The 13,011-nt window shown below is 43.4% G+C and overlaps 1 protein-coding gene across 1 annotated transcript in view; it reads left to right on the top strand.

The window, feature by feature from the left end:
- Positions 1 to 5,384: 5,384 nt before the first annotated feature.
- The window catches only part of FFAR4 (free fatty acid receptor 4), a 45,552-nt gene continuing 37,925 nt past the window's right edge, over positions 5,385 to 13,011 (top strand). The window contains exon 1 of the mRNA XM_077455194.1: positions 5,385 to 6,280. Within this exon, the coding sequence (XP_077311320.1) occupies positions 5,756 to 6,280 (525 nt within the window). The 5' untranslated portion in view covers positions 5,385 to 5,755. The remainder of the gene's footprint in view (positions 6,281 to 13,011) is intronic.

Below are 13,011 nucleotides of genomic sequence, written 5' to 3'. Positions count from 1 at the left end.
CAGACAGGGATAGTCAGGGACACGCCAAAAGGTCAGGATCACAGGCAAACGGGGATAGTCAGGGGCACACCAAAGTCGGTAACAGAACAACAGAAGAGCACACGGCAGGTAACAGGAAGCCAAACACACAAGGGTTGATCAGCAGGGTTGGCCTGCAGTGCACAGGTTAATATAGAGTTCTCTGATAGGAGCTAGGGTGGAGCCATGCCAGAGGAGGGATTACAAAAGCAGTCAGGTGAGAGTCGGCTGGTCTCTAGAGATTATAACATGGAGACGGGTAAGCAGACAAACTCTATTGCATAACCATGACACTGAGGAAGTGGAGCGAATTCCACGAAACGTGTTTAGCTTTTTTGGATGCAGTTATATCCTAACCATGCATTTTTATTTTAGATCTTATTTTGTAATTGCTGCAGTTATGAATGATTTTTGGACATGGATTACAAATCAGCTCACAATACTATATACCTCAATGTGCTACGATGATATCTGTGTATATATGAATTGCAATATGCTATATTTTATCAGTATATATATATATATGAATTAACTAATATCTGTGTGTATGTGTATATATATATATATATATATATATATATATAATATGAATTGCAATGTGCCATATGATTGTCATGGTTATGCAGTGATCTTCCTCTGCTTACCTCCCCTCATGTGTTCAGACTAAGAGGCCAGCCTCTTCCACCTGGTGGTTTTTATAACCTCTCCTCTAAGCGTGGCTCCACCCCAGGCCCTATCAGGGAACCCTATATTAACCTGTGCACTACAAGCCAGCGGTGCTGATCAACCATTGTGTGTTTGGCTTCCTGTTTCCTGGTTGCCATGTGCTCTACGTTTGACTCTGTTACAGACCTTGGTGTGTTCTCAATGATTCCTGTCTGCTTGTGACCGTGACCTTTTGCATGTTCCTGACCATTCCTGTCTGCCTGTGACCCTGAACCTTTGGCGTGTACTCTGTTGTTCCTGTCTGCTAATTGCCCTGACCTCTGCCGTATCCCCTTACTATCCTTGTCATTCCAGCCTGCTGCTTCCTTCTCCTGTAGTCTACTCTGAGTGTGAGCTGGGAGACCCTAGGGGCCGCAACCTGGAGCCAGACTGCAGCAAACTCCATCCTCACCACTGGAGGCTCTGGTGAACACCCACTGGCTCTTAGACTCCGCGCCCTGGGGAATCTATGCTCCAGCTCCCATTGGGATCTGTGTTAGTGATCCTGTAGACCTGTGTCCTAAATCTCCTTGGGTACAATCCGCAGCAGTCAGTCCTAAGGTTCACTACCTAGTGGTGCACTTCCGACTCTTACGGAGTGCATCTGTCTCCTGGTCTCAGGTGACCTGACAGTTTGATCAGCCCTGGACCCAGCTGATGTGCCGCTATCCGCAGATGATCCATTGCAGGGCTTAGTTTGCAGACTTGAGATCCAAGAATCGCATCAGACCCAGGTGATGCGATTCCTTCAGAATTTGGCATCCTGTTTTGAACAGTTTCGGGCCTCATTAAGACCCCCGGTTCAACAACCTCAACCGCTATCTGCTGCTGCACCTATCGCATCAGTCGCAGCCACACATTCATTACAACTATTAGCTCCGGCCGGTTTCTCTGGGGACTCCAAGGCTTGCAGGGGGTTCCTTAGCCAGTGCACAATTCCTTTTGAACTTCAGCCCCAAAACTTCCTGTCCGATCAGGCGAAAGTAGCATATATTATATCCCTCCTGTCCGGCGAGGCGCTAGCTTGGGCTGCCCCTCTGTGGGAACTGAATGATCCAGTGGTTTCTAGCCTGATTTCTTGAAACTTTTTCGGAATATCTTTGAGGAACCGAGTCGTGTCTCCTCAGCGGCTAGCGCTCTTTTACGTCTCCGTCAAGAGTACGCTTTTGTGGGACAGTATGCTCTTCAGTTCCGTATCCTCACAGTTGAATTGAGCTGGAATAATGAGGCCCTAGTTGCAACCTTTTTACATGGCCTCTCTGATAGAGTGAAGGATGAATTAGCAGGAAGATCCCTTCGTGCTGATCTGGACAGTGTCATCACTTTGTGTAACCAGATCGATATTCGCTTTCAGGAGAGGGCCCTGGAAAAAAGATGCCAGCACTCCCCGTTCTTTAGGCAGCCTGAGCTCCCAGTCCCTTCTCTTCGATCCGAGGAGCACCCCCTGCCTGCTGAGGAACCTATGCAGTTGGGCCAGACGAAGCTATCTCCCGAAGAACGCGCTAGGCGCAGAACACTGGGCCTATGCCTCTATTGTGGGGCCAAAGGTCATTTCCGTGACACTTGTTCTCTTTGTCCAGAAAAACGCTCAGGGCTAATACATCTGGAAGGTGGAGTATTAGACCCTGAAATATCACCTTCACCTTCTCGTCTTCTCCTTTCTGTGTTGCTTCATGTCGGTGCTTCCTCTCGTTCGGTCTCAGCACATCTGAATTCCGGAGCCGCTGCCAATTTCATGGATTTGGAAACTGCATCCTCCATGAGACTTACCCTTTTGCCCCTTACAACGCCATTGGCGGTCTTGGCGATTGATGGCACTGTTCTCCCAGGGGGCCCTATCCGCTTCCAGACCCTTCCTGTTAAGATGTCAGTAGGGACACTCCACCAGGAGTGTATATCCTTCCTTGTCTTACCTAAGGCTTCATTTCCTATCATATTAGGTCTTCCTTGGTTACGGCTCCATTCTCCACACGTTGACTGGTCTGCTGGACAGATCCTGGCTTGGGGTTCCTCCTGTTCCTCTTCCTGCCTACTCAAGGCTACCCTAAAAGAGAAACTTCCTGTTGCCACCATCCCAGTATCTTTTGCTCTTCCCGCTGTATACAGCGATCTCGGGGATATGTCCTGCAATAGTCGGACTGGTGCACTCTCTAGGTCATGTGGTACTCTGGATGAGGGGCCCACCTATGAACCTGAGTCGATCATTCACTCCAGTTTGCATAACCATTTACCTTTGCCTGTCCCTAATCTCCCTTGGACGCACAGCCAGGCTAACTTGTCTGCAAGTTCCACAGTCGCTATGCCCTGTGATGCAAATGAGATTGTCGCTACACCTGACAATACTATTCAGTCGGCCTCTGCACTAGTTATGCCAGTCCAGCCCATGCCCAAAGAGCTTCCTGTTTCTTGTTCAGGACCTTCTGTAACCTGGTCTCACCCTACTGCTACTATGTCCGTTCAAACCCGTTTAAGAGGCTCAATCCATCCTTTGGATAGACTGCCTCATTCGACCAGGTGGGGTTTTCAATCTTTTTCTCAGGGCTCTCTGCATTCTGTTTGTGTTTCAGCTATCCAGCTTGACGCTTGTGACATGTCAACCAACCTGACCTCAGGGATCCACTGACCTCTGCCCAGTCTGGGGGTCCTGTGCTGGATGTCCAGCTCATCTTTAAGGGTCTGGGGGACCCTGCTCAGACTCCTGATCTTCTCATGCCCTTACCCATTCCTAAAAAGCCTTTAGTCCTCAAGTCCTCTTGTCCTCTCCCTACCTCAGTTCCGGTCTCTGAGGATAATCTAAAATACGAGGTTAGTCAAGTTTTGGATTCCCGGCTCCGTAAAGGCATTCTTCAGTACCTCGTAGATTGGAAAGGGTTTGGCCCTAAGGAGAGGTCTTGGGTCACTGCATCTGAGGTCTTTGCTCCTCGTCTGTTGAGGAGGTTCTATCTGGAGTTTCCCTTTAAGCCTGGACCCAGGCGGGGAAGGGGGAGGCCTCGTAAGAGGGAGGGTACTGTCATGGTTATGCAGTGATCTTCCTCTGTTTGCTTACCTCCCCTCATGTGTTCAGACTAAGAGGCCAGCCACTTCCACCTGGTGGTTTTTATAACCTCTCCTCTAAGCATGGCTCCACCCCAGGCCCTATCAGGGAACCCTATATTAAGCTGTGCACTGCAAGCCAGCGGTGCTGATCAACCATTGTGTATCATTGTGTGTTTGGCTTCCTGTTTCCTGCTTGCCGTGTGCTCTACGTTTGATTCTGTTACCGACCTTGGCGTGTTCTCAATGATTCCTGTCTGCTTGTGACCATGACCTTTTGCATGTTCCCGACCATCCCTGTCTGCCTGTGACCCTGAACCTTTGGCGTGTACTCTGTTGTTCCTGTCTGCTAATTGCCCTGACCTCTGCCGTATCCCCTTACTATCCTTGTTGTTCCAGCCTGCTGCTTCCTTCTCCTGTAGTCTACTGTGAGCGTGAGCTGGGAGACCCTAGGGGCCGTGACCTGGAGCCAGACTGCAGCGAAGTCCATCCTCACCAATGGAGGCTCTGGCAAACACCCGCTGGCTCTTAGACTCCGCGCCCTGGGGAATCTATGCTCTAGCTCCCACTGGGATCTGTGTTAGTGATCCTGTAGACCTGTGTCCTGAATCTCCTTGGGTACAATCCGCGGCAGTCAGTCCTAAGGTCCACTACCTAGTGGTGCACTTCCGACTCTTACGGAGTGCATCTGTCACCTGGTCTCAGGTGACCTGACAATGATATCTGTATATATACGAAATAATAAATATTCCATCATGTATTGATCATTTTACCAATTTGTGTGGCACGTGCCTCATTTAAAGTCCCAAATTCCTTTCTTCTAATTTCAGATATAGGGATGGAGAGGTATCACTACAATATGTCATGTGCTTCATCTAGTCCCAAACCCCCCCTTTACCTGGTTATTTAATTGAGAACTACAAGCTGACAGCCACAAAAGACATTGGGGCTTGTAGTTCGTTCACACACAGAGCTGTGTGAATGAATGACGTGGCCGTGTGGGCGGAGCTGTTTTCAAAAAGCGACAGTTAGTACGGGGACCTTCTCCCTGTATTGCTGCCACAAGGAGAGGAGGGAACGGCAAGCGGTTGCAGCATCGGGAACATGTTACATGTTCCACCCAAAAAATGGGTGAAACATAGAACATGCTTCCAAAGGTGAACTTATCCTTTAAGATTTTTTACATTGCAACAATACTTCTTTAATGACCCCAGAGGTTCCTAATGAAGAAAAGCAATTGGCATAGATGGCACACAAAGGTTAGACATTTGTCCCTCACTTCCGGAATACAGAGTTGAACCTATTAAACAAAAATAATTTTTTACGGTTATTCTTTATGGCAAAATACTCATTTTATGGGAATGCTGTCATACTGTCCCAGACAATCATGGACTGTTTAGTCTTTAAGTGGTCAATGAACTGTCCAAAAATGTTTTTGACCTCAAAATCTCAATCAGGTGATTTTTATATATATACAAATGGAACATTGTGACACTTTGTCACATATAAAAAAGATATGATCTCATTACCCTTAGCATTTATCAGGAACTAACAAAATAACAGTACAGGAAATGCAGTATCACTTCATCTTAAAAGTAGTCTTATTACAGAAACAGAAGGCAGTTTAAATAAATTTATTTGCACTACGCAAACATTTCCAATTTTATAAGGCCAGCAAACATTTCTAATATTTAGTAGTGGAAGTGGATGGATCATAAAAACACAACACCTTCATCTTTGTTTTAGACGGGTGTATATTTACAAGAATGTTGTGTGACTTCCTTGTTTCAAATCAGTAAGTAGATGGCTTTCTCTGCTGCTGGCTGAATCACACCATGCAGATCCTAGCTGCAGTTATCGAGGACTTCTTGGTGGATCTTTGTGGGTTTGGATGTTTGAACTAAGAGGCATTCCCTTGATTTGTTCTGCCATTTGGACATCCCTGGTTTTAACATGTTAGGTTACTGATCAACGGAATTTTCAAGAAATCTAGAAGACAATGGGGCATCTGATTATTGCATACCAGGATATACACTATGGTAACAATACCCAATTCACTTTCTACTCTGAATTTAACAAAACTTTGGAGGTGAAAGTGGTGGAGACCATTTTCTTGTGTTTGGTCTTTGTATTCTCCTGGCTAACAAATGTCTGTGCCATAGTGTTGCTGCTTCGAAAGAAGAGACTGGTCACTTCCAATTGTTTTGTGTTGAACCTTTTCTGCTCCGATTTGCTCTTCGTCACCATGATTCCCTTCATCTTGGTTGTCCGCTGGACAGAGAATTGGATCCTAGGGGACTTTGTATGTCACCTGCTGTTTTATGTCATCTGCCTCAGTGGCTGTGTCATACTGATCTCATTGTCTGCTGTCAGCCTGGAGAGGATGATCTGTATCATGAAGATGACACAGACAACTACATGTAATGTGAAGGTGGTGGTAATGGGACTGGTGATAATTTGGGGGTTCTCCGCCATGACCGCCTTACCTCTATGCTTATTTTTCAAGGTGGTTGAAATTGACAAGGTGAGTCCATTTTTGTTCACATTATTTGATTTATTAAAGAAGAATTACAACAATTGTTTATACAATGCTGTTCCCCTTGGTACAACGAACATGTAGTACTTTGTGCTATCTTCCTAGGTGCCCTGTAATGCTTGTTGTAATTTTGGACTGGCTTTTCTTCTTTGATGTTTGGCTGCCCAACACGAACACCAACACAAGTAATTCAGAAGGAGGAATTCCCTCTGCATTCCTCTTAAATGGATTTCCACCTTAATTACCTATATATATTCCATTGGGATAAAATAATACATCTTGCTTGTAGTCGCAATGGAATAAATTCCAGGGGGAACCTTTGAAATAATTTTAAGGTCTTGATGAACCCCTGCAAAAAAAATGTATCCAAAGCTCATGATATATTTGTAAGAACAGTAAGTTGTTATTGTATTAATGTTAATAATAATAAAAAAATTGGCATATCTAGAATGTTTGACACCTAATGGAATTCTTTTTCAACACCCCTGCTCTATATGATAACATGATTTTCAGTTATGATCACGATTTTCAAATAAAATTTAATTATAATAATATCGGCCAGAAAAGAAACACATACAGTATAGACCCTTACTTACCCGATCACTGTAGAAATATCTCCTTACATTGGTGTTCAGTAAAGGGTTCCCTTACATTAGTGGCCAGTGGTAGAAGTGTCCTCTTACACTGGTGGTCAGTGGTAGACGTGGCCTCTTACATTGGTGGTCAGTGGTAGACGTGGCCTCTTACATTGGTGGTCAGTGGTAGACGTGGCCTCTTACATTGGTGGCCAGTGGCAGAAGAGCATCCTCAAAGTAGTTACGCCATTATATACTTTTTCATAATCTTCCCTGTTTCTTAATCCTGTGTGCCCCTGTATGTGTGCGTTTTATATAAAGAGCTACATAGCGCTAGAACAATCAAATTGGTGACCTAACTAAATTAGTGTCAAAAAAGCAACACGTGTAAAAAAATATAAATAAATATATACTAGTTAATCTATATTATCAAATATATATCGTGCACAATTAGTGATAGTGTGGCTAATATAATGAAACATTAAACCCGCATATACTGCACTTATATTTGCCCAAACATATTGACATCAAACTAAAAACAAAAAATAGATAAAAAATAAGAATGTAAAGAAAAAGTCCTTTTTTTTGTGCAAGAAAAGTCCCAGGTGTTGAATCAAATGCTGGATGATGAATAGACCACCAGATCCAAGGATGCAATGTGCAACCACCAACGTGACAATACCACCACCTCTACTGATGTAGGCTTACCAGATAGTTTGGCCCCACAAGAACATACGTTCTGTGAGTCACACACGCTTTGTAATATCAGCAGACAACTCTAACTTCTGACGTTGCGCCCGCAAATTTTTGGAAGGTCTTGAGGCTAGGCAGGTGGTAAATGCATTTTCTTTGCGTTTTATATAAATAATTCCATCTGTACCTTATGTCAGAGCGACGCTCGGTGCTCACGTGACCTTCCGCCTCTCTCCATCTGACAGATGCAGCAGGAGGGGCTGAGAATCCCTCGCTGATGTCGGTCAAGTGGCGGCCAGTCATGTGAGCGCCAAGCGCCATTCTGACATAAGGTATAGACAGCATTTTTTTATAGAAAAAGCACGCATACAGGGGCACACAGGATTAGGAAACAGAGTATTATATAAAAATGTAAATGTTATTTTAGCCACAGGAGAGGAGGGGCGGACACGGTTACTTGCTGACAGGCAGGGAAGGGACGGGGGAGAGGAGGACAGAGCGGATGAAGGAGGCACGTAAACTGACCTTGTGGTCAGGGCTCAGCGGCCATGATAAACCGTGGTCATTTTACAGGGGGGAGGGCTGAACCAGGCAGGATCAGCCAGGTATTTCAGGTGATACAAGGTGCCAAATGACACAGCACAACCACTGTGCTGTATAACATGCTTTAAAGGAACAGGATACAATAATTTTTTTTAGGGTAACAAACGCTTTCAATTAAGAGTTAGTGAGACAGGTGCCCCCCCCTTACATCTATGTTCATTAGAGGAAGAGTGACCTTTACATTGGAGGTCAGTAGAACAAAAATGCACCATTTCATTGGGGTCAATGGAAAAACACTCCACTAATATTGGTGGTGGTCAGTGGGAAGATTGCAAACTTTACAGACTGCTAAATAGATCATTGATGTCATGCCTCTGACTCTGCCAAGAGACACTGGCCCCAGAACTATACAGGTACCATATGATGGGAGGTCAGTTCACTTTTTCTCAAGGAACCCTTAGCTGGCTCAGAACGGATGAGATAGACAATATGACTGTTTTTTTTTTTATTGCTTCAAAGCTGAACTCCAGGACTAATCTTTATTGCATACTTACATTGGCCCTGTTTGGACCAATATAACCTCATATTCGAAGGACTGCTGTGGAAGATGACAATCACGGTAGCAGTCAGCGCTACTACAGTGACAGCAGTGATATTGTAGGTCCTCTGCCAAGCAGCTACCCCACTACACACTGAACACTTTTCAGAGATGCGGCAGGCCTGGCTGGAAAGTGTAAGTGATTCCCTTTCCTTTGGATATTCATCATTTAAGTAGAAACATTGCATTGGCAAGTCATAAAATGGGGTTGTTTGAGTTATCAAAGCAAGCAACGCATAATGTGCTTCTTGCAGTAATTTACAAGCCATGCATTATTGTACAGCTGTTGTCATAAAACTAATATCTCTTCTCTTCCTGTCCTGTCTGGATCCCATCACCTGGACAGGAAGTCATAAGAAATCTCCCATATGGGGACACAGTAAAATAATCCTGACAGTTGTTCTAAAGCCTCATACTCACGATCGGATTGTTGGCCAACAAAACCGTGAAATTTGTCCGAAGGGCATTGGCCCAAACTTGTCTTGAATACACACGGCCACACAATTGTTTGCCAACACATACGAACATAGTGACGTACTACATTGTTTTTTAACCCTTTAGCGCCACCCTTTGGGCTCCTTCTGCTAATTTTGTGTTAGTAGAAGTTTGGTGGGTGTTGATTCGCACTTTTCATTTTGCACTTTTCAGTTTATTTCTGAACGGCCGTTCATCAACCAGACATGTTGCGGAATCAGAGGAGATAGTGTGTTATTTATTATTGGCCTTGAAGTTATTGCTTTGACATTTTTTTTTGAATAATGATTTGATACATTTTTGGATGCATAGAATGCACTTTTTGGTTACGTTCTATTGGCAGATAGTGTGTCTAATTTTATTTGTTTTCTTTTTTTAATGCACAATAAAAAAATTGTGTAGAATATTACTTGGCTATGTGTTTTACTTCAAATGGCAGTTTGGGAGTAGGCAGTTACATTAAAAAAGAAATACAATGTAAAATTAACAAGGGACACCAACATAGCTGTGTCTTCGATATTAAAAACAACGGGATAATGGTGTTGTGGTAACTTGCCCAAAAATTAAGAAAAGCATAATAATATTATTCTTGATATCACTAGAAAAAAAAACCTTTGAAAATTTGTTTGCAAAAACTCCATCAGTATCACCAGCAAAGCAGCTTCATTATTATCCCATTAAAGTGGATGTAAACCCACTCTCATCCTTTCTAATCTACTGCAATATTGGTTATCTAGAAGGATATACATGCCTCCTGCATGTATACTTATCTGTCAAATCTGCTATGAGACCCGAAAAAAATGCAGATTTTGTGGGTGGGTCTGTTTTCCAGGGCTCAGTGGGAGGAGTCATGATGTCAGTAGACTCCCCGCCCACCTCTATACTCCCCTTACCAACATGCATTTTCTCCTGTGTATTTCTTACACCGAACCTCTGCTATGATCACTAACATCCAGTCAAAACGCAGAAAAGTCCCCACATGACTTCAGCATGCCAAATCATGCTGAGGTGTGGAACAGCCAATCCTTGCAGAGCTGCGAAAGAAAGGAGTGGGGGTGGGAATTAAAAAATAATGCATGTCTTAGGCTAGTGCACGAGATATGTAAATCACCTGTCACTCACAGCAAGGGGGAAGAACGGACAAAGATTTCACAGTTTGTCCATTTTATTTCACTGAAAAAAGATATGAGGATTTCTCAGAGCTGGATTAACTCTTTGTGGCAAGACTGGGCACAGCTGATCTGAAATCCCATACTCTATATTACGCCAGACAAAAAAAAATAAAAAATTCTGGTTTACATCCACTTTAAAGAAGAATGTGTGCTGTATTTCAAGATTTCATAATTTGCCACGTCACAAATATTAATCCTCCATTACCAACGCTAGTTTACAAAACCTGGCTTGTCCTTGCTTCTGAGCATGCGTGTTTGTACTTTGGACTTTTGTCCGACGGACTTGTGTACACACGATCGGAAAATCCGACAACAGACATTTGTTCAAGGATGATTTTAAAACCTGCTAGCCAACATTTGCTCGTGGAAAATCCGACAACAATTGTCTGATGGAGCATACATAGGGTCGGATTTACCACCAACAGCCTGTCATCACACATATCCCGTCAGAAAGTCTGATTGTGTGTACGAGGCTTTAACCTTCCTCACAATACCCAAAAATGTGTTTCATGGTTGCCTGTTTCCCTGTTAGGGAGATTTTCCCTTGCCTCACAATCTTTCTGACACAAGTAAAAGAAAGAGGTGTCTATCTCCAGAATTAATTGTCACTCAGTGACCCCCGAGTATCCGGTATCACCCAGTGCCCCCTCTATATTCCTGTATTCTCAAATTCACAATTGCCTTTCTTTCCAGTTGCTGATATCTGTTTGTATCTTACTACACTTGTTTGTTGGCATAGGTGAGCCTGAGGGTTGCAACCTGGGAGCTATTCTGCAGCAAAGACTATCACATCTTGCGAGGTGAATACAGAGCAGCTTCTTATGCCGCGTACACACGACCAGACTTTCCATCAGACTAGATCCGACGGTCTTCCCGACAGACTTTCCGAGCGAATGGACTTGGCCACACACAATCACACCAAAGTCCGACAGATTTGTACGTGATGGCGTACGACCAGACTAGAATAATGAAGTTCATAGCCAGTAGCCAATAGCTGCCCTAGCGTCAGTTTTCGTCCGTTGGACTAGCATACAGACAAACTGATTTTTTGACCGGACTGGAGTCCGTTGGAAAAATTTGAAACATGTTCTAAATCTAAAGTCCATCTGATTTTTCAACAGCAAACATCCAATGAAGCCCACACACGATCGAATTGTCCGGTGGATTCATTCCGTTGGACCTCTGCTGACAAAAAGTCCGGCCGTGTGTACACGGCATAAGCCTCTGTTCCCAGTACTTTTTACTCACACTTTCTCAAACCATGCAGACGGCAGAGAGGGTTTGTAATTCTATTTGCTTGTGACATCTCACTGATTTCAGAGTGCTGCAAATTAGGCCACTGCCAATGTAAACCTAGCCATAGAAAATCACATCAAAACCCCTGTAATACCGTGTATACATGACCGTTTTTTCCATCAGAATAAACTTTTTCTGACGGAGTTCCACTGAAACGGACTTGTGTACACACGATCACACCAAAGTCTGATCGGTTAGAACGCGGTGACGTACAACACGTACGACGGGACTAGAAAAAGGAAGTTAAATAACCAGTAGCCAATAGCTGCCCTTGCGATGTTTTTGGTCCGTCGGAATAGCATACTGATGAACGGTGATGGGCACTGCAAAAACAAAGAAACACTTGCCAAAAATCAAAGAAAAAAACACGACACGCATATATATATATATATATATATATATATATATATATATATTGCAATAAATCATCCTGTTTAACCAGGAAGGACAGAGAGGGGGAGAAAAAAAAAATGCCTAGCCATAGACATTAAGTAAGGAGAAATGTCCCATAATAGGTGCTCAATAATTTCATTTATATAAACCTCAAAACAAACGTAATATATTGCAGTTTTTCATTTTAAATTTTACATTTTTTATTCGATTTTCCCACTTAATTCTCACCTGGTATTTCTGAGAATAACACACCTCCCATCCCTGGGTGGCTACACTCACTTCTCCTCTGTATCTATGGAAGGAACTATGGTTTGCCACACAGGCTGGAAACATGTCTGCTTAACCACCTGCCGACCGTATAACTTATACGTACGTCGGCAAGGCAGCTCTGCTGTGCAGGATCACATACCTAGTAAATAATCCTGCACTTCCTGATCTGGGTCACACGGGTACAATAGACTCGATGGCAGATCAACTTTCTGTCAGTACAGAAAGCATGAATCCTGTGTCTCTGCAAAGCAGGGGCACTGATTCATGCCTTCCCCTAGTACAAGCACCTCCCCCACAGTAGTAAAACACCAGCTAGGCACACAGTTAACCCTTTGATTTCCCCTGATGTTAACCCTTTCCCTGCCAGTGACATTGCATATTTCTTTAGCAGTGATAGGTGTCCGATTTGTCTGCTGCAATATTGCAGTCCCGCTATAAGTCACTGATCGCTGCCATTACTGGTAAAAAAAAAATCCAATAGTTTGTGGGCATTATAACTTTTGCGCAAACCAATCAATACACGCCTATTAGGATTTTAACCAAAAATATGTAGCAGAACACATATTTGCCTACATTTTTTGAAGGAATTAGATTTTTTTGATTTTTTTTATTGGATGTTTTATAGCAGTAAGTAAAAAATATTGTTTTTTTTGTTTTTTTTTACAAAATTGTCTGCCTTTTTTTGTTTATAGCGCTAAAAATAAA

The sequence above is a fragment of the Lithobates pipiens genome, unplaced genomic scaffold (genome assembly GCF_037356315.1).
Source record: "Lithobates pipiens isolate NorthernLeopardFrog02 unplaced genomic scaffold, aLitPip1_a1.2 Scaffold_25, whole genome shotgun sequence".
Lineage (NCBI taxonomy): Eukaryota > Metazoa > Chordata > Amphibia > Anura > Ranidae > Lithobates > Lithobates pipiens.
This window is presented reverse-complemented; position numbering and strand designations above follow the sequence as displayed.